This window comes from Oryctolagus cuniculus, chromosome 15 (genome assembly GCF_051225735.1).
Source record: "Oryctolagus cuniculus isolate XC-2025 breed Fujian yellow rabbit chromosome 15, ASM5122573v1, whole genome shotgun sequence".
NCBI lineage: Eukaryota > Metazoa > Chordata > Mammalia > Lagomorpha > Leporidae > Oryctolagus > Oryctolagus cuniculus.
In genome coordinates, this window is record NC_142881.1 from 17803418 (window position 1) to 17827117 (window position 23700).

The following is a 23700-nucleotide window of genomic DNA, read 5'->3' on the forward strand; positions in this document are numbered from 1 at the left end:
GTGAATCTCATGTCTAGATGCTGGCTAGGGGCTGTTAAGGACAATTGGGAGGGAGGCGGAGCGAGGCCCATTCCTGCCTGTTGCCATAAAGGCAGGGCTGGGGGGATGTCCAGAGGTAGCAGCTAGAGCTGACATTGTCTCAAAGTGCCACCACCTGGGCGTGCAGCTGGGGATGAGGGACGGAGAGTGCTTTGGAGTGGGGCCTGACAGTATGGATCAGCATTCCGAGGCTGCTCCTCCCAGCGCGGGCTAACATCCAGCTGTTCTTTCGAACTCCCTGAATATACTTTTACTGCCAGAAGAGAACAAGCCAATGGCCTGGGAGTGGGACTTGGTGACGAAGCTCCTCTGATACATGAGCAGCAGGGCCAGGGCTGGTTATCAGCTGCCCATCAACAGTCAGCATTCCCATCCATCAGCCAACAGACCCCTGCGGGAAGACCCTGCCTGGGTGTTGTGAGGCCCCCATGGGTGAAATGTAAGCTCCGCCCTCCTGGGGGATTGAGCCACTCATGCCATGGGTGGCTTTGCCAGACTACTTCCCTCCTCTCAGCTTCCATGTAGGAATAATTCACGAGGTCGGCTTGGCTGATAGCAAAGGGCTTTCCTTCCTCTGGATTGCACATCTCTTTGCTTCTAAGGAGCTAAAACTTACAGCCTTTGGAGACGTTGATTTCCTATGCTTTTGAAGCAAGATGGCATATAGTTGCCAAGCAAGGCCACCAGACAGAAGCCCCTCCATGGCTGGGTCTCTGGGGTTGATGCTGTGCCACCACTGCTCTGATTGCGTTAGAACTTTACTGAGTATTGTAAGGGTTTACCCTACTCTAGGATCTCTTGGAGGAAGACAAAGACTTATTTCTAGCTCTGAATGGCTTCAAATCTTGCTGGAGAAAAGAAAATAAGCAGCAGCCTATATATGTACATATAGATTTCTTTGTGGCAACAGGAAGTTTGTAAAATGAGCGCTATGACTGGCTTCCTTTCCTGAGCTGGGATCTTCTGCATTCCTCTTCACCCACTTTTCCCATCCCTTCCCACCAAGCCCATAGAAATTCTCTGGATTCTGGTTGTCTGTCTCCTACCCCAAAGAAAGTAGCTAACTTCGAAACTGGATGCAAAGAGCAAGCTAGTAAGGGGATTCTCACTATGGTGTGAATGACTAACAGATTTGACATTTTCAGTGTGTGCGGTTTCAAGAACTATTAACCCAAATGTTTCCCTGGAGAAATGTTGGGGTGGGTGAGAAAGGTGAGAAAGGGAGACATCTCTCTGTGGTCATTGAGTTCCCTTCCCACTCCATGCCCCAACACAGGACGGCTTAACACTCTGCCTTAGGAGGGTCATTGTCTCCTCTTGCAAGTGTGTAAACTGTAGATACGTGTTAGAAGTTGCTGATGACACAAGGGACTGGGTCATAGGCTCACTCCAGCCCTCCAGTGTCAGCTACTCTGCCAACATTCTTTGGAAGGGAATAGTGAGCAGCAGAAAATGGACTGTAGACTTTGGAGTTTTGCCTCTGGTCTGAGCACTGGGCCACGTTCTGTGGTTGTATTGTGCTTTGGTCATCACATATTAATCATGACACAAGTCTTCTTGTTTCTGTTTGACCAGCACTTCCTCTGTACCGGTTAGTGGAGATAATCTGAGATTCTGAAGACTTTTGATACCACAAATATACCCCAGTGAAACAGCAAATTTGGGCCAAATCTGATCTTGGGCATATAAGGCACAAAAGAATACAACTCATTGACCACCCCTCAAGAACTCAACTCAGTGGGATGAACCTAGGCAGGAACCTGGGAAATAATCATGCTCTTCTTGAGTTAGGAATGGGCCTTCATTTCTAAGTAAGAGAAGTCGGTAGATTCAGGATGAAGGACAATTCGTCATCAAAGTTATCTTGGGGGTTTGAGCTTTGACTCTGCCACTTCCTGGCCAGGTGACCTTAACCACTCTGAGCCTCATTTTCCTTGTGCATAAAGATAACCTCAAGGGGTGGGCATTTGGTGCAGGAATTAAGACACCACTTGGGGTGCCCAGGTTAGAGTTCCAGCTCTGTACCAGCTTCCTGCTAAGGTGGGCAACCCATATTGAATTCCTGGTTCTTGGGTTTAGCCTGGTTCAGCCCCAGCTATTACAGGCATTTGGGGGAGTGAACCAGTGGATAGAAGATCTGCATCTCTCTCTGTCTTTAAAATAAATACTTACAAGAAGGCACTATTAGTGCCCACCTCATGGGGTTTTTGTGGGAACTAAGCTGTGAAAAATGCTTAATACCATGCTTGCCCCACAACAGATGTCCAATAAATGTTAACTATATATGTTTACATACATCTTATTTAAATATTAAAATATGTATATATTTTCATGTAGGAAATTTCTGAACTTTCCAGATATGGTAGCTACTGCCACATGCGGCCCATGAGCACTGGATATGTAGCTATCCAAGTTGTGCTGTAAATATTAAAGTCATTCCAGATTTTGAAGACCTGTTTGTCTTAATGAGTATAAAATGTTTCATTATTATTTTTATGATAATTCCATTTTGCAATGACTATATATATATTTTTAAAGGTTTATATGTTTATTTGAAAGTCAGAGTTACACAGAGAGAGAAGGAGAGGCAGAGAGAGGTCTTCCATCTGCTGGTTCACTCCCCAATTGGCCACAATGGCTGGAGCTGTGCTGATCCAGAGCCGGGAGCCAGGAGCTTCCTCTGGGTCTTCCCATGTGGGTGCAGGGGCCCAAGCACTTGGGCAGTCTTCTACTGTTTCCCAGGCCATAGCAGAGAATTGGAATGGAAATGGAGCAGCAGGGACTTGAACAGGCACCCAAATGGGATGCCAGCACTATAGGCAATGGCTTTACCTGCTATGCCACAGTGCTGGCTCCATAAAAATATATTTTAATACCTCAGATTAAATAATATACACTATTAAAATTAACTTCACCAATTTAGCTTTTTAAAACATGGCTATAAAAATTTGAAAATACACATGTGGCTTGCATTCTATTTTGATTGGGCAATACCTAAATAGTTAATAATTAACACTATTATAATTATTTTTTAAATATTTTTTATTTATTTATTTGAGAGGTAGAGTTACAGACAGTGAGAGGGAGAGACAGAAAGAAAGGTCTTCCATCCACTGGTTTACTCCCCAAATGGCCACAACAGCTGGAGCTGGGCTGATCTGAAGCCAGGGGATTCTTCTGGGCCTCCCACACAGGTGCAGGAGTCCAAGAACTTGGACCATCTTCCACTGCTCTCCTAGGCCACAAGTGGAGAGGCATATTGGAAGAGGAGCAGCCAGGACTAGGACTGGTACCCATATGGGATGCCAGCGCTGCAGGCCAGGGCTTTAATCTGCTGTGCCACAGTGTCAGCCCCTATAATTCCTTTTTAGCTAAAATAGCAATCCTATTCATATCTACTCCATTTTCAAGAGGGAAAAAAATGAGGCTTAGCAAGGTGAAGTCCCAAGGCCACCTGGTGAGTGGTAGATTGGGACTGCAGCTAGTCTATTACAAAGGCTGCTTTCTTTTCTCCATGCCATACTTCTTCCTGCTAACTACCAGAGAGCACAGGCGTAGGGGTCAGGGATGGAAGCCCTACAGACCATCCAGGGATGTCCAGCCTGGCAAGAAATGTAGCCAGCAGATGGGCGGCAGAGCTGCTCAGAGCACGTCAAATCTGGCTTCTTAATCACGAGCCCTCTGACAGCTCTGTTTCTTCTCTGGTGCTCTGCACAGAAGTCGTACCTTTCCATCAGACTGAAACACAGAAGCGGAGGCTTGCCTGCCATTTCTTGAGGCGACTGCAGACCTGGAGGTTCCCTAAGCATGTCCTTGTCACCCTGCAGGCGTGAGCTCCACAGCGTAAAGCGGCTGGCTGTGCCTGGCATGGTCCTGGCACCAGTAAAGGCAGGTGGAAGGCAAGAAAGGCTGGTGTGTGTGTGTGCGTGCATGTGCATGTGTGTGCATGTGTGTGCACGCGTGCATGTGTGTGTATGTGTGTGTGCGTGCATGTGTGTATGTGCGTGCGTGTGTGCATGCGTGTGTGCGTTTGCATGTGTGTGTGTGCGCGTGCATGTGTGTGTACGTATGTGACAGCTCAGTGAATGAAGAGGTTCCTGTGAGGGCAGAGAGAACTCTGGGTTGCACATGGGGCATACCTGAGAGCAAGCTTGCACCTTAGCCTGTTGGAGCCTTGCTGGAGAAATTCCAGAGGCAGCAGGGTTGTGATTCCAAAGTTGGATTCAGTTTCGCAATCTCAAAGCCAAGCCGGCCACCTGATAAAGCAACACAGCGTGGCCCCCTGAGTTCCTGAGGGGTGAGGCGGAGTGGGTGGCCAACCCCTCTCCTGGAGATTATTTCCTTGACTGCGCTCTGTGCTCGTCCACCTTTCTCATGCAGCAGCGGCCCCAGGGTTCTGGCTGGAGTGGGACAGTGACTTGGCCTGTCAGCCTGGCTGGAGGAAGCGGCGAGTCCCTGAGCAGGTGCCCGAGAAGGAATCAAGCCATTTCTGTCTGCTCAGATGCTTTATAACTCTTGTGGCCAGTGCTTTTCACTGAGCATGAACATGAAACAAAGAGCCTGTCAAAATGGACTGTCTGATCCAGTAGGGCCGGGTGGGGCCTGGGACTCTGCATTCCTGCCAAGCTCCCAGGTGATGCTGCTGTTGGGCCTCAGCGCATCCTTTAGGTAGCAGGGATCCAGGCAGCCCCATCTCACAGATGGGCAAATTGAGGCCCAGGGAGATGAAGTGACTTGCTTGTTGAGACTGGGTTGTAGTGTCTAGACTTGAACACGTGTCTTCCGACTCTGGCATTCTTTCTGTTGACTTCATAGATAGCAGCAGTAGTCTATTGTTCCTGAGAACACAGAGGACAGCAGGATAATTTCTCAGTCATCCTTATTTTATTGCCTTTCCCTTTAGAGCACTCAAACAGGACTCCTAAAATGCATTCAATGGTTTATAATTCAAAACACGCAGGTAATAAAATCAGGTTCTTGATAGTGCAGTGTATCTATATTCTCTATCATACTAACACATGTATCATAAGCGTGCACCTGTTTTCCTTACTACTTACCCTGGGCATTTACTGTGGTGTTTCACGACCATGACTCCGTGATGAAGTAGGTATGATCATCACTTCTTTTTTTTTAATTTTTAAAAATTTTTTATTTATTTATTGACAGGCAGAGTGGATAGTGAGAGAGAGAGACAGAGAGAAAGGTCTTCCTTTGCCATTGGTTCACCCTCCAATGGCCGCTGCGGCCGGCACACTGTGGCCGGTGCACCGTGCTGATCCGATGGCAGGAGCCAGGTACTTCTCCTGGTCTCTCATGGGGTGCAGGGCCCAAGCACTTGGGCCATCCTCCACTGCACTCCCTGGCCACAGCAGAGAGCTGGCCTGGAAGAGGGGCAACCGGGACAGAATCCGGCACCCCGACCGGGACTAGAACCCGGTGTGCCGGTGCCGCTAGGCGGAGGATTAGCCTAGTGAGCTGCGGCGCCGGCCTTGATCATCACTTCGACCAGAATCAGGCTAACCTACTTTCTGCAGAGGACTAGAGCTGAGATTTCAGCTCAGGGGCCTGACCACAAGACTACCTCCATCTGAAGCTGGCTTTCTGGCCTTCTTAGCTCCTGACCCATGAGCCAGAACTAGTTTCCCCCGTTTTGGGTGTCTGTGCCCACGCTGACTCCGGGGACACCATGCTGATGGCTTCTGAGCAAGTGGACATGGAGATTGGCGTGTTCCCCTGCCCCGAGTCGGCCCGCCTGTGTTTCTGTCCATTTGTCCAGCTGCCCCTGTTTCTTCTAGCAGTGCCCACTGACACTGCCCCGCCTCACTGGCGTGTTGTCGCCTCTGCAGGGCATGCTGTTCCTCCACAGGAGCCCCCTGGGGTCCCATGGCAACCTGAAACCTTCCAACTGCCTGGTGGACGGCCGCATGCAGGTGAAGCTGTCGGGATTTGGGCTGTGGGAGCTCAAGTACGGCCAGACACACAGAACCTATGCTGAGAAGACCACCGACCCCTCGGGTAACCACTGGCAGACCTTGCGCCCATAGCTATTGTCAGATAGTCAAGGGCTTCCTCGTGCTGTCTTTGCTTCTCGAACCTCACCTGTGCAGGTGCCTGCAGGTGAGCCTTCCTCTGGAGCTGGTGGTGTGTAGCTGTTCTGCTCATCCGAGGAGGACAAGAAAAGACAACCCCATGGGTGGAACAGTCTGTGGTGTGGGTCTGGGCTAGGAGGCTGGTTCTCCTCCCAGCTTGCTGGGCCACCCAACGCCACTAGCAATTGCCCTTCCCTTTGTCCTCTGTGTCCCTTCCCATGGGCATCCTGCACTCTCAGCACAGAACATGAGATCTGCCAGGCGCTTTAAAGATAACAGGGTCCAGCAGTTCTCTGTCTTAAAGGTGACTCATTCAATGGCTGCATCAACAGATCAGGGTCTGGAGATGGAGTCGGGGCCCCTGTGCTGTTTTCTGAAGGCTCCTGGCAGCTCTTCTGTGCATCTGGAGACAAGTGCCACTGCCTCAACTCCCTGTGGGTAGAGTGGGGCTCAGCAGTGCTTCCTGCTTGTCCGGAGTTCACTGGGTGCTGCCGATTCTCACCTTGTCACGTGCCCTGGCCCTGTCGATCCCAGTGTCCTTGGCACATGGTTGGCAGCTTTCGGTCTTGAACGTGGGGAGGCTTCTGAGCCATGGGGTGGGATGGTGTCTTCCCGAAAGACCAGGGAGCCAAGGGCGATCTTGAAAACCTGCTAGTAGCCACTCCTGGCTCCTCATCCCTGCATCCCTTTCTTCAGTGATTGTAACCTATAATGAGCTAAGCCAATTGACCTCATTGCAGTAAAAAGATACATGAACTATCCAGAATCAAAGAATCTGTGGAGTCAGAATGCAGACTAGTGGTTTCCAGGGCTCAGGGGAACACAGAACAGGGAGAAATTGCTCAGTGGGTAAGGCGCTTTACTTTGGAGTGAGGGGAATGTTCTGGAACTAGATAGAGGGCAGTGATTGCCTAACACTGTGAATGTGCGAAGTTGTTCAGTTTCAGGTGGCTGATTTTCTGCTACCCGAGTGATACATCCAAGGATTATGCTTCCAAAGATAGGCAGTGCAGAACAGGGAAAAGAAAGCCACAAAGCGCCTGTAATGCCAGTCAAGCGTAGCCTCCCATGAACACAGGGTGCAGGTCTGTCCCCGCTGTTTTCTCCATTTTCCCACGCGGCCCCCTGGCCACTTCTCCAGTCAGTCAGACCCCAGCAGGGCTGGTTGGGGGGGCTCACTTTCCTCTCTCTCGTGCTCCCCGCGGGCTGAGGGGCGGCCTCCCCAGTTTGGCACTGCGGCTCTGCCTCCACGCCGAGTTCCGTGGCCTTGCAGAGCTCTACTGGACGGCCCCAGAGCTGCTGCGGCTCCGGGAGGAGCCCCGGTCGGGCACCCCGCAGGGAGATGTGTACAGCTTTGCGGTTCTGCTGAGAGACCTCATTCACCACCAGGACCAGGGGCCCTTCAACGACCGCCAGGAGGCCCCGGAAGGTAAGCTGGGGAGCCCTGGTCACGTGGGCTAGCTTTGACATTTTTGTGAACTGCTTGATTCATGTATGACTTACCCCATTGTTATGTTTTCATTTTCATACTGATAGCCTTTACATTAGGAAGTGAATTGCGCTTTGTACAAAAAGAGTATCAAGTCACTGAGAATTATAATGTTGGAAAATGGACCAGAATTATAACGTTAGAAAATGGATGTCAGATCCCCTGACTTCCTGTGGAGGGCCTTATCATGGCCCACGGAACTTCCTGAAGCCCTCTCAACTCTCTGGCCTCTGGCTGTCTCGGTTAGGTTCTGGGTGTGGGGATCAACTCGGACTAGACTGTTACTCGAATTAAGACTTATTCTATGCATCTGCTCTCCCACAATATGGCGCTGGGAGAGGAGGAAACAGCTTCTACACAGCTGCCTCCAGTTCAACCAATAAACAGCAGAACCTGCTCCTGATTGGAGGAGAGCAGCGTGCTCAGCGTGTGGGTAGCAGAGCACGGATTGGTGGAAGAGGACTATAAAGGAGGAGAGAGACGGCATGGTGGTGTGGGTTGGTTGGAGAGTGCGTTGGAGAGTTTGCGGGGAAGTTCGTTGCTTCGTTCTTTCTCATTTCTCTCTACTCATTCTTGCTTTGGGAGTTCGCTGTTTGCTTATTCTTACTTTACTATAGAAAAGACTTGTAAAAAAGGGGAACAACAAGCGTCCGGTCCAGTGCGGCTCCTCCGTGTGCGGAGGAGCAGCAAATGGTGCCATGACTCGGATAGGAAACCTAGGCAGGGTTTAGTGTCGTTCCTCCATGAAGAGGGGGAGCGACACCGGGGGCTACATAACAGTGACCATGAACTTGGTGGCTAGAAGCCAAGGACTGTCGAGGCTCAACTCCCCTCACGACTCATGTTCTGCCTCCTCTGGCTTCTGGCAGCTGCCCCAGCATTCCCGGGCCTCACCATAGGGCTCCATCCCTGCCTCTCTTTTCACCCTGCCCCTCGCTTCTCCTCTGAATGTCTCTCATGAGGATTCTCAGCAGTGGCTTTAGTGCCCACCTGGATAACCCACGATGACCTCTGTAACCCAAGAGCCTTAATTTAATTATATCTGCAAAGACCCTTTCCCCAAATAAGCTGACGTTCACAGATTCTGATAATTAGGACCTGACCATGTCTCACAGGGAGCCACCATTCAGTCCACTACATCTTCCTAACTCCACCTGCTATGGTTCCTTTCAGTCAACCTGGCTATTGTCATGTACTACCAACATGCCAGACACATTTCCAAGAGCTACCCTAGAGTATTATTGTTCCCTCTGTTTGACCATCTCTCACTTCATGTTCTTATAGATAAATGTGCCTCATTGTTTCTTAAGACATACATACATTTTCAATGTTATTCATTGATGCACATTTTGATTGTTCCTCATTTTTTGCGATTACAAATTGCTGCAATGAGCAGCCTTGTATCTTTGTACCTGTGGGTGAGTGTTTCTTCAAGATCAGACATTGAAGAAATGGCTGCATTTTCAATGCAGTTAACATTTGTGATAAATGCTGCTCAGTTGTCCACTTGCTAAGGCTTTATTCAGGCTTGCTTTTTACTGGGTTGTCTCCTAACAGGTGCTGGTGTCTGGATCTTAGTCCCAGAGGTTCTGGTATCAATGGTCTGGGTGCTACCTGGACAATTCTAAGCTCCCTAGGGGATTCTAATGTGCACCCGTTCAGGCTGAGAACCTCTGACTTGTAGGCGAAGGGGGGGTATGAGTTTCTAAACAAACCAAGCCCACCTTTTTTTTCTTGTGTTTAAAAGATTTATTTATTCATTTATTTGAAAGGCAGAGTGGTGGGGGGAGGGAGGGAGAGAGGAAAGGAGAGAGAGAGAAAAGGAAGGAAGAAAGGAAGGAAGGAAGGAAGGAAGGAAGGAAGGAAGGAAGGAAGGAAGGAAGGAAGGATCTTCCATTTGCTTGTCCACTTTCCAAATGACTGCAACAGCCAGGTCTGGGCCAGGCTGCAGGCAGGAGCCAGGTGCTCTGTCTTGGTCTCCCACATGGGTGTCAGGGACCCAAGAGCTTGGACCATCTTCTGCTGCCTTCCCAGGTGCATTCGTAGGGAGCTGGATCAGAAGCAGAATGGCGGGGACTTGACCTGACTCTCTGATATTGGATGCAGACATCACAAGTGGTGGCTTAACCCACTGTGCCACACTGCTGACTTACCTTTCTTGATTTTTTAAAAACAGATTATTTGAAAAGGGTTGGAGCAGGGGAGAGAGATAGAGAAACTCTCTTCCATCTGCTGCTTCACTCCTCAAATGCTTGTGACAGTCAGGGTTGGACCAGGCCAAAGCTGGGAACTGGGAACTCAATCCAGGTCTCCTACCTGGATGGCAGGAACCCGATAACTGGAGCCATCACTGGCTGCCTCCCAGAGCATGCATTAAAAGGGAGCTGGGATGGAGAACTGGGGCTCCAACCCAGGCACCCTATTATGGGATGCTGGCATTCCAAGCAGTGTCTGAACTGCTCTGCCATACACCTGCCTCTCTTGGTTTTAAAATTTTTCATTGTTCTTGCCTTGTCAACCAGTTCTGGCCCATCGCCAGTGGTCTATCTCAAGTGTCATCATAAGACCCTTGTCATGTAGTCCCTGGGGACTTTAAAGTCTCCGACTCTGCTTTTGAACCAGACTCCTCGTTCTAATTCACAGCTAATGAAACCAAGGTGAGACTAATCCAAAAGGGGTAGCCTCCAATCTGCATGCATCTGACTTTGGAACCAAGCAAAAATACAGATGTGACACTTCAAGAAGCTCATGGAAACGAACCTAGCTTTTAATTCCACTTTCTCAGTGAACATTCATACTCTTGTCTTTGCAGCCAGAGCCAGTCCCCATAAGTCCATCTGACTGTGTCAGTTGAGGACAAGGGTGGAGGCAGACTGTGGATTCTCTGTGCATTCCTCCCTGTTGTAGCTCACAAAGGGAAATGAGACCCCATCCCCTGGGACTGTGTAGACCCAGGATTACAAGCAGGAAAAATACACTGCGGACCTAATTATGGGCAAGCACCATTAACTTCTCCCACTTCCCTACAAACAAACCCGGTTCTGGGAATCCAATAAATAGCAATTCTTTGCATGCAGCAGCCCAGTGGTTTCCAACCTTAGCAGGTGTCAGAAGCACCTGCAGGGAGGTTAAAACATGCAAGGATGGAGGCTCACCTTCAGGACTTCTGAGTCTGATGTCTGGGGTGCAGTGTGATACCGTGTGCGTCTACCAAGTTTCCAGATGGGACTGAGCAACCGCAGTGGAGAAAGGCAGCTCTCGGGCCTCGGGGTCTGGGGGCCAGCAGCTGCAGCAGCACTTGGAAGGGATGAGAGAGACACATTTTTGGAGCCACCCCAGATTGACTTCCTCGGAGACTGTGTCTCTGCAAGCCCCAGGGGTGACCAGGGTACCAGCTGCTAACGGACAAGAACAATTGTGCTAATGTGACCTATGTCTGTCAGAGATTCTAGATCGGGAGCAGCTGGCCGCACATGACTGGGCACCAGGCACATGTTGTCTAGGGTACACGCCCACGGTGTGAAATGTGCTCTCAAGGTTTTATACTCTTGAATAGATTTTTTTCATGGCCTTTCTTAGAGCCAACATAGCACAATGGATGATGCAGCCGTAAGCTTTCTGTCCTTGCTCTTTTATTTTTTTTTTAAGATTTTTACTTATTTGAGAGGTAGAGTTACAGACAATGAGAGCGGGAGTCAGAGAGAAAGGTCTTCCTTCCGTTGGTTCACTCCCCAAATGGCTGCAATGGCTGGAGCTGGGCTGATTCGAAGCCAGGAGTTAGGTGCTTCCTCCTGGTCTTCCATGTGGGTGCAGGGGTCCAAGGACTTGGGCCATCCTCCACTGCCCTCCCGGGCTACAGCAGAGAGCTGGACTGGAAGAGGAGCAACCGGGACTAGAACCAGTGCCCATATGGGATGCCGGCACCACCAGGCAGAGGATTAACTTACTGCACCACGGTGCTGGCCCCTGTCTTTGCTTTTAAAACCATCTAGTGCCAGGTCTCAAATTCTACTTCATTTGGGAATACAACAGAGAGTACTTTTTCGTGTGTATTCTGTCAGAATAGTTTTAGGTGTTAAAAATGTAGAGAGACAGGTGATTTTCCTGGTGGTTTAGATGCCAGTTATGATACCTGCAGACTGGCTGGGTTCCATCCCAGGTCTGCCTCTGACTCTAGCTGCCAGTGGTGATGGCTCAAATGCTTGGGTTCCTGCCATCCAGGTGGGAGACCGGGATTATGTTCCTGGCTCCCAGCTTCTGCCCAGCCCAGCTCTGGCCATTGTAGGCGTTTGGGAAGTAAACCAGCAGATGGGAACACATTCTCTCCGCCTCTCAAACAAGTGGCAAAAAAGTAGACCTAAACAAGAATATACTTTACACATCGATTTTATAAACTGTTTTTTATTGTATTAATGAAAGGCATAAATTATTCAGATTTCTTTAGTTTTTACCTAGTGTCGTTTTCCTGTCCCAAGATTCTATTCGGGGTACCATTGAGTCATTGTGTCTCCCTAACCCAAGTTTCTCTGGGAAAATGTTTCACATTTTCCTTGTTTTTGGTAACCTTGATACTTTTGAGAAGTACTTGTCTAATATTTTGTAGATTCTCCCTCCATGGAACATGGCTGATGGTCTTGTTTTCTCACTGGGGTTGCAGGTGTGTGGGAGGAAGATGCAGATTTGCGTCACAGCATATCCAGGGCACACACTGGCAACCTGCCGGTCATGGTGATGCTGGGCGGAGGCAGTGTCTGTGGGTTTCCCCACTGTAAGTTACTCTGGCTCCCCCCTTCTCTACTGGACTTGATGGAAGGAAGGAATGGACTGTATCAGTAAAGACTTGTGGCTAGTTTTTAATGTTTTAGGTTATAATCTAATACTTTTTATTTGTTTTTGGCAGTATAAATATTTCTATCTTTGGTCGCTCAGTTTCAGCCATCTTTTGTGCCTCTTGGACCTATGGAAATACTTTAAAAAGTTTCATGGAAAATGAGATTAAAAGAGAGGTTCATTTTGGTGCGAAATTTTTCACAGTCCATGCGCAGCTTTTTCATCATATGCATTTTCTGTGAATTTTTGAAGACCCCTCATAGAGCTCTGACTGTGGGGTTCATTTGTGTGAAGCCTGCCTTACTGTCTGGTTGTATAAGATGCTCCAGACTCATCTTGTGGAACCGTACCCTAAGGAGGAAATGATTCTTCAGAGCCCTGAATTCTTTTGTTGGAGAATGGGATTCGAAAACAAAACCTGGACACTGGGTACGCTGAGTGCCACTGGGATGTGGATACTTGTAGGCGCTGCCAGTTGGCAGAAAAAAAAGTGTATGAGTGTATACTAAGCCATATACGTACACATGTGTAACTGCCCAAACACACGCACACACACCTGCATCTGTATTAAACTAAACGTGAGTTCTCCTTGATGTCTCCATGATCATTTTTTTGAAAATTAAAAAAAAAAATTGACTTATTTGAAAGGCAGAATGAGAGAGAGAGAGAGAGAGAGAGAGAGAGAGAGAATATCTTGCATTTGCTGGCTCACTCCTCAAATGGCCACAATGAATGGGGCTGGCCAGGCCGAAGCTGGGTCTTCCATGTGGGTGCAGGGGCCATCCTCTGCTGCTTTCCCAGGCACATTAGGAAGGAGCTGAATCAGAAGTGAGCAGCCGGGACTTGAACCAGCACCCGTATGGGATGCAGTGTCACAGGCACTGGCTTTATCACTGCGCCACAGGGCTGGCCCTGAACTTCCCCACCATGGTTCATTCTAGTCTCCCGCTTTGCTCGGCTGTAACCTCCTTTCCAGCAGGGAGAATCCTGGCTCCCGCTTTTGACCTCCATTTACGTATTTGTCCAGTCTCAGCGTATGTGCCCAGAGGCTGCTGGCTTGGTGACCTCTACTCCCACAAGAAGGGATTTGACTTAGTAGAGAACAGTGATGCTGAGTAGCTCCTTGCATCTTGGGCCACACAGCCTCCAGTCATTCAGAAGTGACTCATGTCAGCATGGTTTCCCACTACCCACTTCCGCGAGGGCAGGCCATAGCTTTTTAATACAGTTAAATGCTGTGTCTCCGTCTGCCTCCCACCAGTGGTTTGCCTGGTTTTCTAACTGATACTGTCTTAAAGTTTATGTTCCTTAAGGCCCACCCTTTGTGCTGTGAAACACACCGTGTCATGTATGCACCATCGAGTAGCTATGGAGTAGTTTCCCCAACCTCAAAAAAATCCCCCGTACTTCACCTCTTTAACCTCTCTCTTCCCCACCTCTTGGTAGCTTCTGATCTGTTCTTGGTCTCTAAAATCTTGCGTTTTCTGGAAGGCCAGATCAATAGTCACACAGCATGCGATGTTTCTCAGCCTGGCTTCTCTAACTTAGTAACAAGTGTTTCAGATTCACTGCTGTTGTTACACTCTCAGTATTTGTAGAACCAAACATGTAGGCATGGTTCTCAAAATGTTTCCTTTACAAAGTCTCCTTAGGTGGAATGTTTAATAACTGTCAGGAGGAGCCACAGAGGAAGTGAAAGAAAGTGGGTTTACAAAATTAGACAGGGGAACAGACATGAGGGTGACGCTTATTATTTGTTAAAATGACTTCTGTATAAAACAGAACACAAAATTGCATAAAGCACACTTCAGGGATTTCTAATACCCAATGCTTATCCATATGGAAGTCTGTCTGCTTCTCAAGAAAGCTTCTAGGTAAAAAAAAAAAATTGATTTAAAAACGCAGGGGGTGCTTACAATTCATACAGTAGAAGTCTTCATTTTCCAGGAGGACTTGGGTCCTCTTGGAAATCAGATATTTTCATAAAAATACCCACATTTCTCTGGGATCCTAGTCTGTCCTATGCATTTTAAAAAGTCAGTTTATGCGTTTAAGAACACAGTGCGTGTTTCTCAACAGTGAAGTGCTCTGAGCAGCACGACACTGCTCATGTCAACCCGAAACGAATTTCAGTGATCATTGCCCAAATCAAAGATCCAACGCCAGCGGCCCCGCTGCGACCTTCCCTGTGTGAAGACAAAGGAGACAGGAAGATCGTGGCCCTGGTGAAGGCCTGCTGGGACGAGTCTCCGGAGAGAAGGCCCACCTTCCGCAGCATCAGGGGCACCCTGCGCGCAGCCAGTCCCACGGGGTGAGTGAGGCGGCCCACAGGCATCTCTCCCATAACTTAGCCTGAGGAATTTGGAAGCCGGGTGGCAGTGGGTGAGGGGTTCCATGGCCCACCCTCCCTCTCTCCCTCCCTCCCTCCCTCCCTTCTCTCCTCCCTGGTTCCTCCTTCCCCTTATTCAACATTGCTCACTCAGTGTCTACCATACACAAAACCCTGTGCTGTATGCTGGCTAAAGTGGAGGGAGACATTCTCCCTTTATATCATAAATGCTAAAATAGATATAAAAGAATGGAATAGAGGTGTGGGCATTTAGCTTAGTGTGTGAGGTGCCTGCATCTCACCTCAGAGTCCCTGGGCTGCGTTCCTGGCTCTGTTTCCAATTCCAGCTTCCTGCTATGCAGACTCTGGGATCAGGCAGTGATAGCTCACATGGTTGGGTCCTTGCTACCCCACCTGGGAGACCTGATTGAATTCCTGGCTCTCAGCTACAGCCCTGCCCAGTCCTGGCTGTTGCCAGCATTTGAGGAGTGAACCAGCAGATGGGAGAGCTCTCTCCCTTTTGTCTCTCAAGTAAATTTTTTTTTTTCTTTTTGACAGGCAGAGTGGACAGTGAGAGAGAGAGAGACAAAGGTCTTCCTTTCGCTGTTGGTTCACCCTCCACTGGCCGCCGCGGCCGGTGCACCGCGCTGATCTGAAGCCAGGAGCCAGGTGCTTCTCCTGGTCTCCCATGGGGTGCAGGGCCCAAGCACTTGGGCCATCCTCCACTGCACTCCCTGGCCACAGCAGAGAGCTGGCCTGGAAGAGGAACAACCAGGACAGAATCCAGTGCCCTGACTGGGACTAGAACCCGGTGTGCCGGTGCCGCAGGTGGCGGATTAGCCTTAAAAAATGGACCAGATATTAATAATTCCACTGCCACTCGATCTATTCAGACATCATTAGTCACTCAACTTCCTTCTCAGGGAGTCTTGAGAAGTTCTCATAATCTTTTTTTTTTTTTTTTTGACAGGCAGAGTTAGACAGTGAGAGAGAGAGACAGAGAGAAAGGTCTTCCTTCTGTTGGTTCACCCCCCAAATGACCGCTACGGCCAGTGCTGTGCCGATCTGAAGCCAGGAGCCAGGTGCTTCTTCCTGGTCTCCCATGCGGGTGCAGGGCCCAAGCACTTGGGCCATCCTCCACTGCACTCCCGGGCCACAGCAGAGAGCTAGACTGGAAGAGGAGCAACCGGGACAAAACCGGTGCCCCAGCTGGGACTAGAACCCGGGGTGCCGGCGCTGCAGGTGGAGGATTAGCCTAGTGAGCCTCGGCGCTGGCCCTCATAATCTTTTTCAAATCAGCATTTCAAGGGTTGTGACTAACCAGTGCATGTTTGCAAATGATTTTCTCAATAGTTCCTTCACATCAGAATAATTGTATTATCTTTGGGGATATAGACTACAGAAAGACACTGTCATGTTGGAGGAAGCTTGAGTTCATTGGAAGAACACTGGGCTGGGAACCTGAAACACATTTTTTTTATTTGTTAAAGATTGACTTATTTATTTGAAAGTCAGAGTTACACAGAGAGGCAGAGAGAGACAGAGAGATGCCCTCCATCTGCTGGTTCACTCCCCAAATGGCTGTAATGCCCTGGGCTGGGCCAGGCCAAAATCAGGAGCCAGAAGCTTCTTCTGGATCTCCCACATGGGTGCAGGGGCACAAGCACTGGGCCTTCCTCTGCTGCTTTCCCTGGCACATTAGCAGGGAGCGGGATTGGAAGTGGAGCAGCCAGGACTCGAACTGGTGCCCATGTGGAATGCCGGCATTACAGGTGGCAACTTTATCTGCTGTTCCACAGCACCAGCCCCAGCAGGCACACATTTTCAACATAATAATCCTGTATTCTGTATTTTTTCAGATCATAATATTTTTAATTATAATTTTAGCATTATTTTTGATAAACAAATGAACATTTATTATACTTAGGGTATACTTATAGGTGTGTACTTTGTGAAATCACGTTATTTAGCATAATGGTATGGTGCAGGTCAGTTGCTATGGCCTGACATTTTATTCAGAAAATGTGGGTCTCTGGTGTTAGGACAATGTCTGCTTCCTATGTGAATCTCATTGTCTTCATCTGGAAGAAGAGAAATTTCACTGATGGCTCTGAACACCCTTCTCTAATGAGAGCCTGGACGATCTGGAAGTGCCCCCTAAGTTGGATAATCTGAGAAGCATAGAACCACCTGTACTGAAATCTGCATTTTTTTCAATTGGTTGTGGAGGTTTGAAGCCTGTTGTGGTGTGGTGGAAAGGTTATTCAAGGTCATCATTTATTGAGTGCTGGCTGGGTGCCTGGCAAAGCACGTTTGCACATTATTTTATTAAATTCCCAGGACACCTCTGTGTGGTATGTATTATTAGCCCCATTTTCCAGGTGAGTAAACCGAGGCTCAGAACAATAACGAGTGGAGCCCAAGCTTCCAGAGCTAGTAAAGGCAGGCTCTGTCTGTGAGGCAGCCTTGCTGCCATGGTCATTTCACTGCTGACCACTGGCAACCCGTAAGCTGCAGCCTGAAGGGCGAGAAATGTTTTCTGGGAATGAGTCATTGGAAGTGTGCCCCACCATGGCCCTAGGGTCTTGGAAGATGACATTAATATCGGATCTCTTACAGCCGCGTGAGCATCCTGGACAGCCTGCTGAGCAAGCTGGAAGTGTATGCGGAGCACCTGGAAGAGGTGGTGGGCGAGAGGACCAGCCAGCTGCTGGCAGAGAAGAGGAAGGTGGAGAGACTTCTGTCCACAATGTTGCCCAGGTACCCAGCCCCAGGGGCCTTGACAGACAAACCTGGGGAGCAGTGGCGTCACTATCCGAGAGCCCTCTGTCTCCTCCTTGCCCCCCATCATGGGGGGAATATTGCCATTATTCTCTTCCTAAGAGGAGTTCTGCGTTTTCTAAAAGGGGTCAAGCAGTTTGTGTGCAACTTGGCACATTCTTTAAAGGGAGGAGACAGAGGCAAATCCCTCTGCGTCCCTAGAAATGGAGAATATAGTGGGTCTTTTACATGGACTATGCTGGACCCCACAGCAGAATGATCACCACTAGATGGCGCTGTAGCTCCACGAGTCCTGATGGCTACCTGGCGTTTCAGGTGTAGATCTAAAATCTTTGGTTGAGGCAACATACACTCCTGATTTCAGACTCAAAAATTGTTCTGTGTTTGGATCCATTTTCACCTTTGCAGTCTTTTAGCACTTTTCAGAAGCATTTGCTGTTCAAATCCCTGTACTCTGTTTTTGCCTGTCTTAATCCAGGAAGTCAGCATTTAAATGTACTAATGTGGAATGGGTTGATTGATAGAAAAATCTTGATTTGTGAACTGGTGAATGATTACATTTGCTTCCGAATCCGTATGACAAGTCTTTCCAATCAAACTATAATCAATAGGAGGAAATAAGATGTCTTCATGGAGACAATCCCTTCTGTAAAGGCATGATTGCTACCTGCCCCTCCCCTGCCCCCAGTGTATAAATACCAATTAGAATATCTCTTCCAAGAACATGTGGATACAGGGGGCTGGCATTGTGGTGTAGTGGGTTAAGCTGCCACTTGTGATACCAGCATCCTGTATGGGTACCGGTTCGAGACCTGATTTCTCCACTTTCTATCCAAGTGGTTGGGCCCCTGCCACCTATGTAGGAGACTTGGAAGAAGCTCAGAGCTCCTGGCTGCCTCAGCCTGGCACAGCTCCAAAATTGTTCCAGATGATGGGCCTTGTTCAGCACCAACTCAGCCCATGGAAGCACAAGGACCTACAGGGTGACTTTGCATAGGAGGGTCCATGGAGGCAGGTGCACAGGATTCTGTTCACAAGAACACCTTCTCTGGTTTCAGCTTCGTTGGGGAACAACTCCTAGCAGGAAAATCTGTGGAACCAGAACATTTTGAGTCTGTGACAATCTTTTTCTCTGACATCGCTGGATTCACAAAATTGTGTTCTGTCAGCTCCCCCTTGCAAGTTGTCAGGTTCCTCAATGACCTGTACAGTTTATTCGACCACATCATTGGGACGTATGATGTGTACAAGGTGAGACGTGCGGCTCCTGCCCACGAGGCAACAGGAGATCCTTATTGGGGTTTCTGGGATGTGGCTGAGGATGGATTTGCCCCATATGTCAGCCTGGAGTGGGGGCTCCATTTCATGCAGCCAGTCCATTGCAGTTCATGGCAGAAGCTCAGTGTCTGACTCCTGAGTATTTTTTTGGAAAAGGGCTTGTCTGGAACCACCCGTTAGTTGTTCCCTTGGTTTCCTCCAGTGATTTTACCTCACAGCAAGTGCATTGCTAAAAGTGACATTGGCGTTCTATTGGTGAGTGCCCTCCCTGCCCCTCTTCCCTTCTGAATTCCTTTCCTTCTGACTCAGAGGGGCTCATGTTTGCTCTTCTATGGGGCTGTCCTTGGATCCTGTGTGGGTCTCGCTTCTGTGCGACTGTGGACAGTGGCAGTCACCTGTCTGGTGCCACTATGGAAGACTTAAGAATATGGTCCCTGAGAGTGATAACCTTTGGGGGAGCAGAGAGATCAAAAACCAGTCACGAGCCGCTCCTTCTGGGGGTGGCTTGATGCATTCCCAGAGCGTTTGGACGACTTCAGGTGGTGACCTAGGGACAGTTCTGTATGCCAATGCTCATGTGTGTGTGAACTCTGCCCATGGCCCCAGCCTCGGCCCCTGCCTGAAGTCCTGGGGCCGGTGGGATCTGGGGAATAGTGTGGTCCTATCTCTCAGTGACACACCCCCAATAGTTACCCCCCAACATTCCCAACAATGGCTGCCTCTGTTCAAGGGTGAAAGACGGGACGGATGGGGCATCTTCAGTAGAGGACACTCACCAAACAAGTCTGGAACCTGCCATCTGTGAGGATGCCGCCTCGGAGGTTTTGCTCTTGGCGTTACCTTCTTGGTTATGTTTCTTGTGAGCTTGTATTAAAACTAGTTGTATTTCTAAGGATTGTCTCGAGGTGGGAGTGCCAGCCTAGATGCAGGTTGGACTTGTTGTCTAACTGACTTCCTGTGATCTTGTGTTCTTATTGCCTGGCTAATGCCTGCAGTTCCACCTTCCCCGTGTTGTCCTTGAATGCTGCTATAATACATACACGCCTGGAAGGGGCCGGAACTTCAAGCTTCCACTTGGCATTTATCGTTTTATTGTGAACAAAGGCGCTGAAAGCTGATTCGGGTAGGGGGATTGGGGCAGATGAGGGCAGATCGGTCAGAAACATACATTTGTATATCTGCTAAGTGAATACATTTTGTATCCTGTATAATGTATACATAAGAACAAGGGTCCTGCAAAAAGTTCATGGGAATGTGTATTGTAAAAAAAACTATGCGTTTCAAAAAAATTTTTGCACTGTTTTTAAATTCTATTTTTCCTGAACTTTCTGAAGCACCTTGTGCAAATGTGTGTAAGAGCTCTTGTGTGGGCTGAGGACATTTCCGGTTGGGTATGCTGGATTCCACTTGGAGGACCCACCTCGTCCTTCAAGACTTACCTTATCAGTACACTGCTGTCTGTCTAACTTGGCTCTGAACTTGGCTCAGGGAAATATGTCACCCCCACTGTGGGGTTTTGGAGGTGGAAACAGTGGTTACGGAGAGGAAGACTCAGGGGAGGAAGGCTTTGTGGGAGAACTGGGATGCTGGGAAGTGGGTAGGGGAGAGGTCTGGGAGTGTGGTACTCCCACACAGGGGCCCTGAGGCAAAGATCAGTAAGGAAGGACCTTGGTCTCCGATTCTACTCCCTCCCCGGGTCTTCCTTGTGGAGAAACAGAGGTGGCCTGTTGCCTTATTTCAGGTTGAAACGATTGGAGATGCATACATGGTGGCTAGTGGGCTTCCCAAGCGCAATGGCACCCGACACGTGGACGAGATCGCCACCATGGCCCTGCACGTCCTCAGTGCCACCATGCACTTCCAGATCGCACACATGCCCAACAAACAGCTCAGGCTGCGGATTGGTCTCCACACAGGTAAACCCGACTGACAGCGGGGGCCAGACGGTCGGGCACAGGGACAGGTGGACTTGGGTGGAGTCCTAGCTCTGAGGCTCTTAGGAACTTGACATTGAGGGGTGGCTGTGTCATCTTTAGGGCAAACTAAAGGTTGAGTTGCCTTGATGTGCAGAGAAAGGACACACAAGGACTCCCTGATGTCAAACCAAAAGTAGAGAGGGGAACAAAAACCAGGACAGTTCCACTGGGTGGGGTTTCCTCTGAGGGTCGGCAACAGATCCTCTTTGATGTGACAGATTTTTAAATATTTTTATTTAGTCATTTTAATTTTATTTGAAAGGGAGAGAAAGAGAGAGAGGGAGGGAGGGAGGGAGGGAGAGAAATTTTCCATTTCTTCTTGCTACAGCCAAGGCTGGGTCAGGAAGCTTGAACTCAATCCAGCTCTCCCATATGGTGGTAGGAAGCCAAGTAATTGAGCCATCACCTGCTGACTCTCACAGTGCACATTAGCAGGAAGTTGGAATCAGGAGAGCCAGGACTCACACCAGGCACAGCATCCTTTGGGCTGCTGGTATCCCAAGCAGCAGCTTAACTCCTGCCCCGTACACCAGCCTCGTGATGTGTTGTATTTTTGAGAAGCGCATGGGTGTGTGACCATGTAATTTGCAGTAATTACTGCAGTAATTTGCAGTTGGTTTAATCCTTTTCTGTTGCTGTCCTGAAATTCTGAGAACATGTTTTAAGCCAGGGTCCCACATTTTCATTCTTCACTGAGCAGTGCTAATTATGTGGCTGGTCCTGTTCCTTCTGTTCCAAGACTTGACTAAAATAGAACCTGATTCCCTATCAGACCCAAGAATCTTCTTCTTGTGCTACTGTCAGCTTTATTTGCACCTCTAGTTCATGAATGGTGTTGTCATTGACTGGTTATGCTGCTGTCCACCAGAGGTTTGTGGGTAGATTGCCTGTCTGCAAACCCTACCACTTATTGCCAGTATCTTCCCCCAGGGGGCACTTAACAACTATTTGTTGAATTGTATTCACTGACTTGATGGGCATCGCGGAGGCCAGCCCTTGGGAAATGTGGCCTGATTACGGTCTGTGGTTCTTCCTGCATTAGGTCCCGTGGTGGCTGGTGTGGTGGGACTCACCATGCCCAGGTACTGTCTGTTTGGAGACACTGTGAACATGGCATCCCGAATGGAAAGCAGCAGCTTGCGTGGGTATCATTTATAGCACTTTGTAAACAGTATCACTGTCCTGCCAGTCCTCTGTCTTTAACCAGCGGGTATTTTTAGAAGACTCATTTGCATTTTGTCTGCCGTTTGCCATCTGCAGGATAAGATCATTATCCACTTCAGACAACACTGATCAAGCTTGGAGAAGGGTTTCTGCACTGTGCTCCTGGGAGCTGTGCAAACACACATGGCCTCCCCACTCTCAGACTTTCCGTTCTCAACCATCAGACGTACTTAGCAACAAAATCAATTAAATGAAGAGTGGGGGTTGGACAGTTTTTTTCCTACACTGGGCTAGGCAGTAAATATTTCAGGCTTGATGGACCACAGAGTCTGTTGTTATGGCTCCAAAGCAGCCATAGACAGTTTATTAATAAATGGGCATGGCTGTGTTCCAATAAAACTTTATTTGCAAATGGGTCAGATTTGGCCTGGAGGTGGTACTTTTCCCACACCTAATATACAGTCTCTTCTTGGTGGTGCAGGAGAAATCTATGGACAGGAACTCCAGAGATTATCACATAATTTTACTTTGTATAATTTTGACTTATTTATTTATTTATGATGCAGAGAGAGAGAGAGAGAGAGAGAGAGAGAACATTCCCAGATGCTGGTTCACTCCCCGAGTACTTGCAATGCTCTGGGCCGGGTGTCAAAGCTAGGAACCAGGAACTCAATGAAGTCTCCTACATGGGTGGCAAGAACCCAACGACCTGGGCTGCCTCCCAGGGACTGCATTAGCAGGAAGTTGGAGGCAGGAGCTGGGGCAGAATGTAGAACTCCAGCACCCTAATGTGGGACGTAGGTGCTTTAACTGCTAGGCCAAACACCAGCCCTGGGTAGTAATGTCAGTGCAATGATTGCTACTAGACACATCTATGCCACTCATCAGTCAAGACACGGAAAACAGAATTATTCGGTGTCTTAACTTCTAAAGAGTTTAGGTTAACATCATTTTGAACTTGTAAATTTCCCGCAATATATGAAGACATTAAAAATGATTTCCTTTATTTCATTGTGTAAGTTAATCTAGCATCTCAAACACAGATTTTAGATCTCTCTCTTATCTTGTAAATCAGGGTTTGCAGGATAAATTTCAAGGTGGAGCTGCCCTAACTGTACGTACATGTCAGTGTGGGGAACAACAGTGTGGTCGTGTGTCTGCACTGCAGGCCCGCCCCAGGGAGTGTGAGGAGCTCAGTGACCTCCAGGCATGGGAGAAGCAGCTTGTATCACCCCGGTCAGTGCTGGGACATACTGAACCTGGACATGCTGGAACCTGAATAGCACCCAGCAGTGCCTGGGCATTGCCTGGGTGGTTGAGGATCACAGCCGAAGGGTCCTAGACTTCAGAAAGACGGTGGTTTGTCTGATGAGAGATTCTGGTGATCAGAGAATCTGGCCAGTGTAGGTTCCCTCGCCAAAGCAGCCCCTGCCCCACAGACACTCCTTCGTCCAGGGGATAAGTAGACAATGTCCTATTCCTGGCAGCGTTCCGGATCCACGTCTCTCAGAGCACTGCGGCTGCCCTGCTGGCATTGGGAGGATACGATTTGCAAAAGAGAGGCACCATTCCAGTCAAGGTAAGACCAGGCCAAGTGTGATCCCCTCCGCCCTGTTTGGGTCCCTGGGGGAGATGTGGGGAGGATGGGTAGGATGAAGGGGCCTTCAGGCAGTCATGGCGTAGAGACCCCTGAGGTCCCCCTGGAGGTTCCCACGACGGCAGCTC

The 23700-nt window shown here is 48.9% G+C and overlaps 1 protein-coding gene across 1 annotated transcript in view; it reads left to right on the forward strand.

Annotated features, from left to right (window-relative positions):
* The window catches only part of LOC100344092 (guanylate cyclase 2G), a 49650-nt gene that overhangs the window by 20864 nt on the left and 5086 nt on the right, over nucleotides 1–23700 (forward strand). Inside the window, exons 13-20 of the mRNA XM_089314226.1 lie at nucleotides 5886–6054; nucleotides 7402–7557; nucleotides 14581–14758; nucleotides 17396–17536; nucleotides 18616–18808; nucleotides 20577–20751; nucleotides 21854–21952; nucleotides 23463–23554. Of these exons, the coding sequence (XP_089170352.1) occupies nucleotides 5886–6054; nucleotides 7402–7557; nucleotides 14581–14758; nucleotides 17396–17536; nucleotides 18616–18808; nucleotides 20577–20751; nucleotides 21854–21952; nucleotides 23463–23554 (1203 nt within the window). The remainder of the gene's footprint in view (nucleotides 1–5885; nucleotides 6055–7401; nucleotides 7558–14580; nucleotides 14759–17395; nucleotides 17537–18615; nucleotides 18809–20576; nucleotides 20752–21853; nucleotides 21953–23462; nucleotides 23555–23700) is intronic.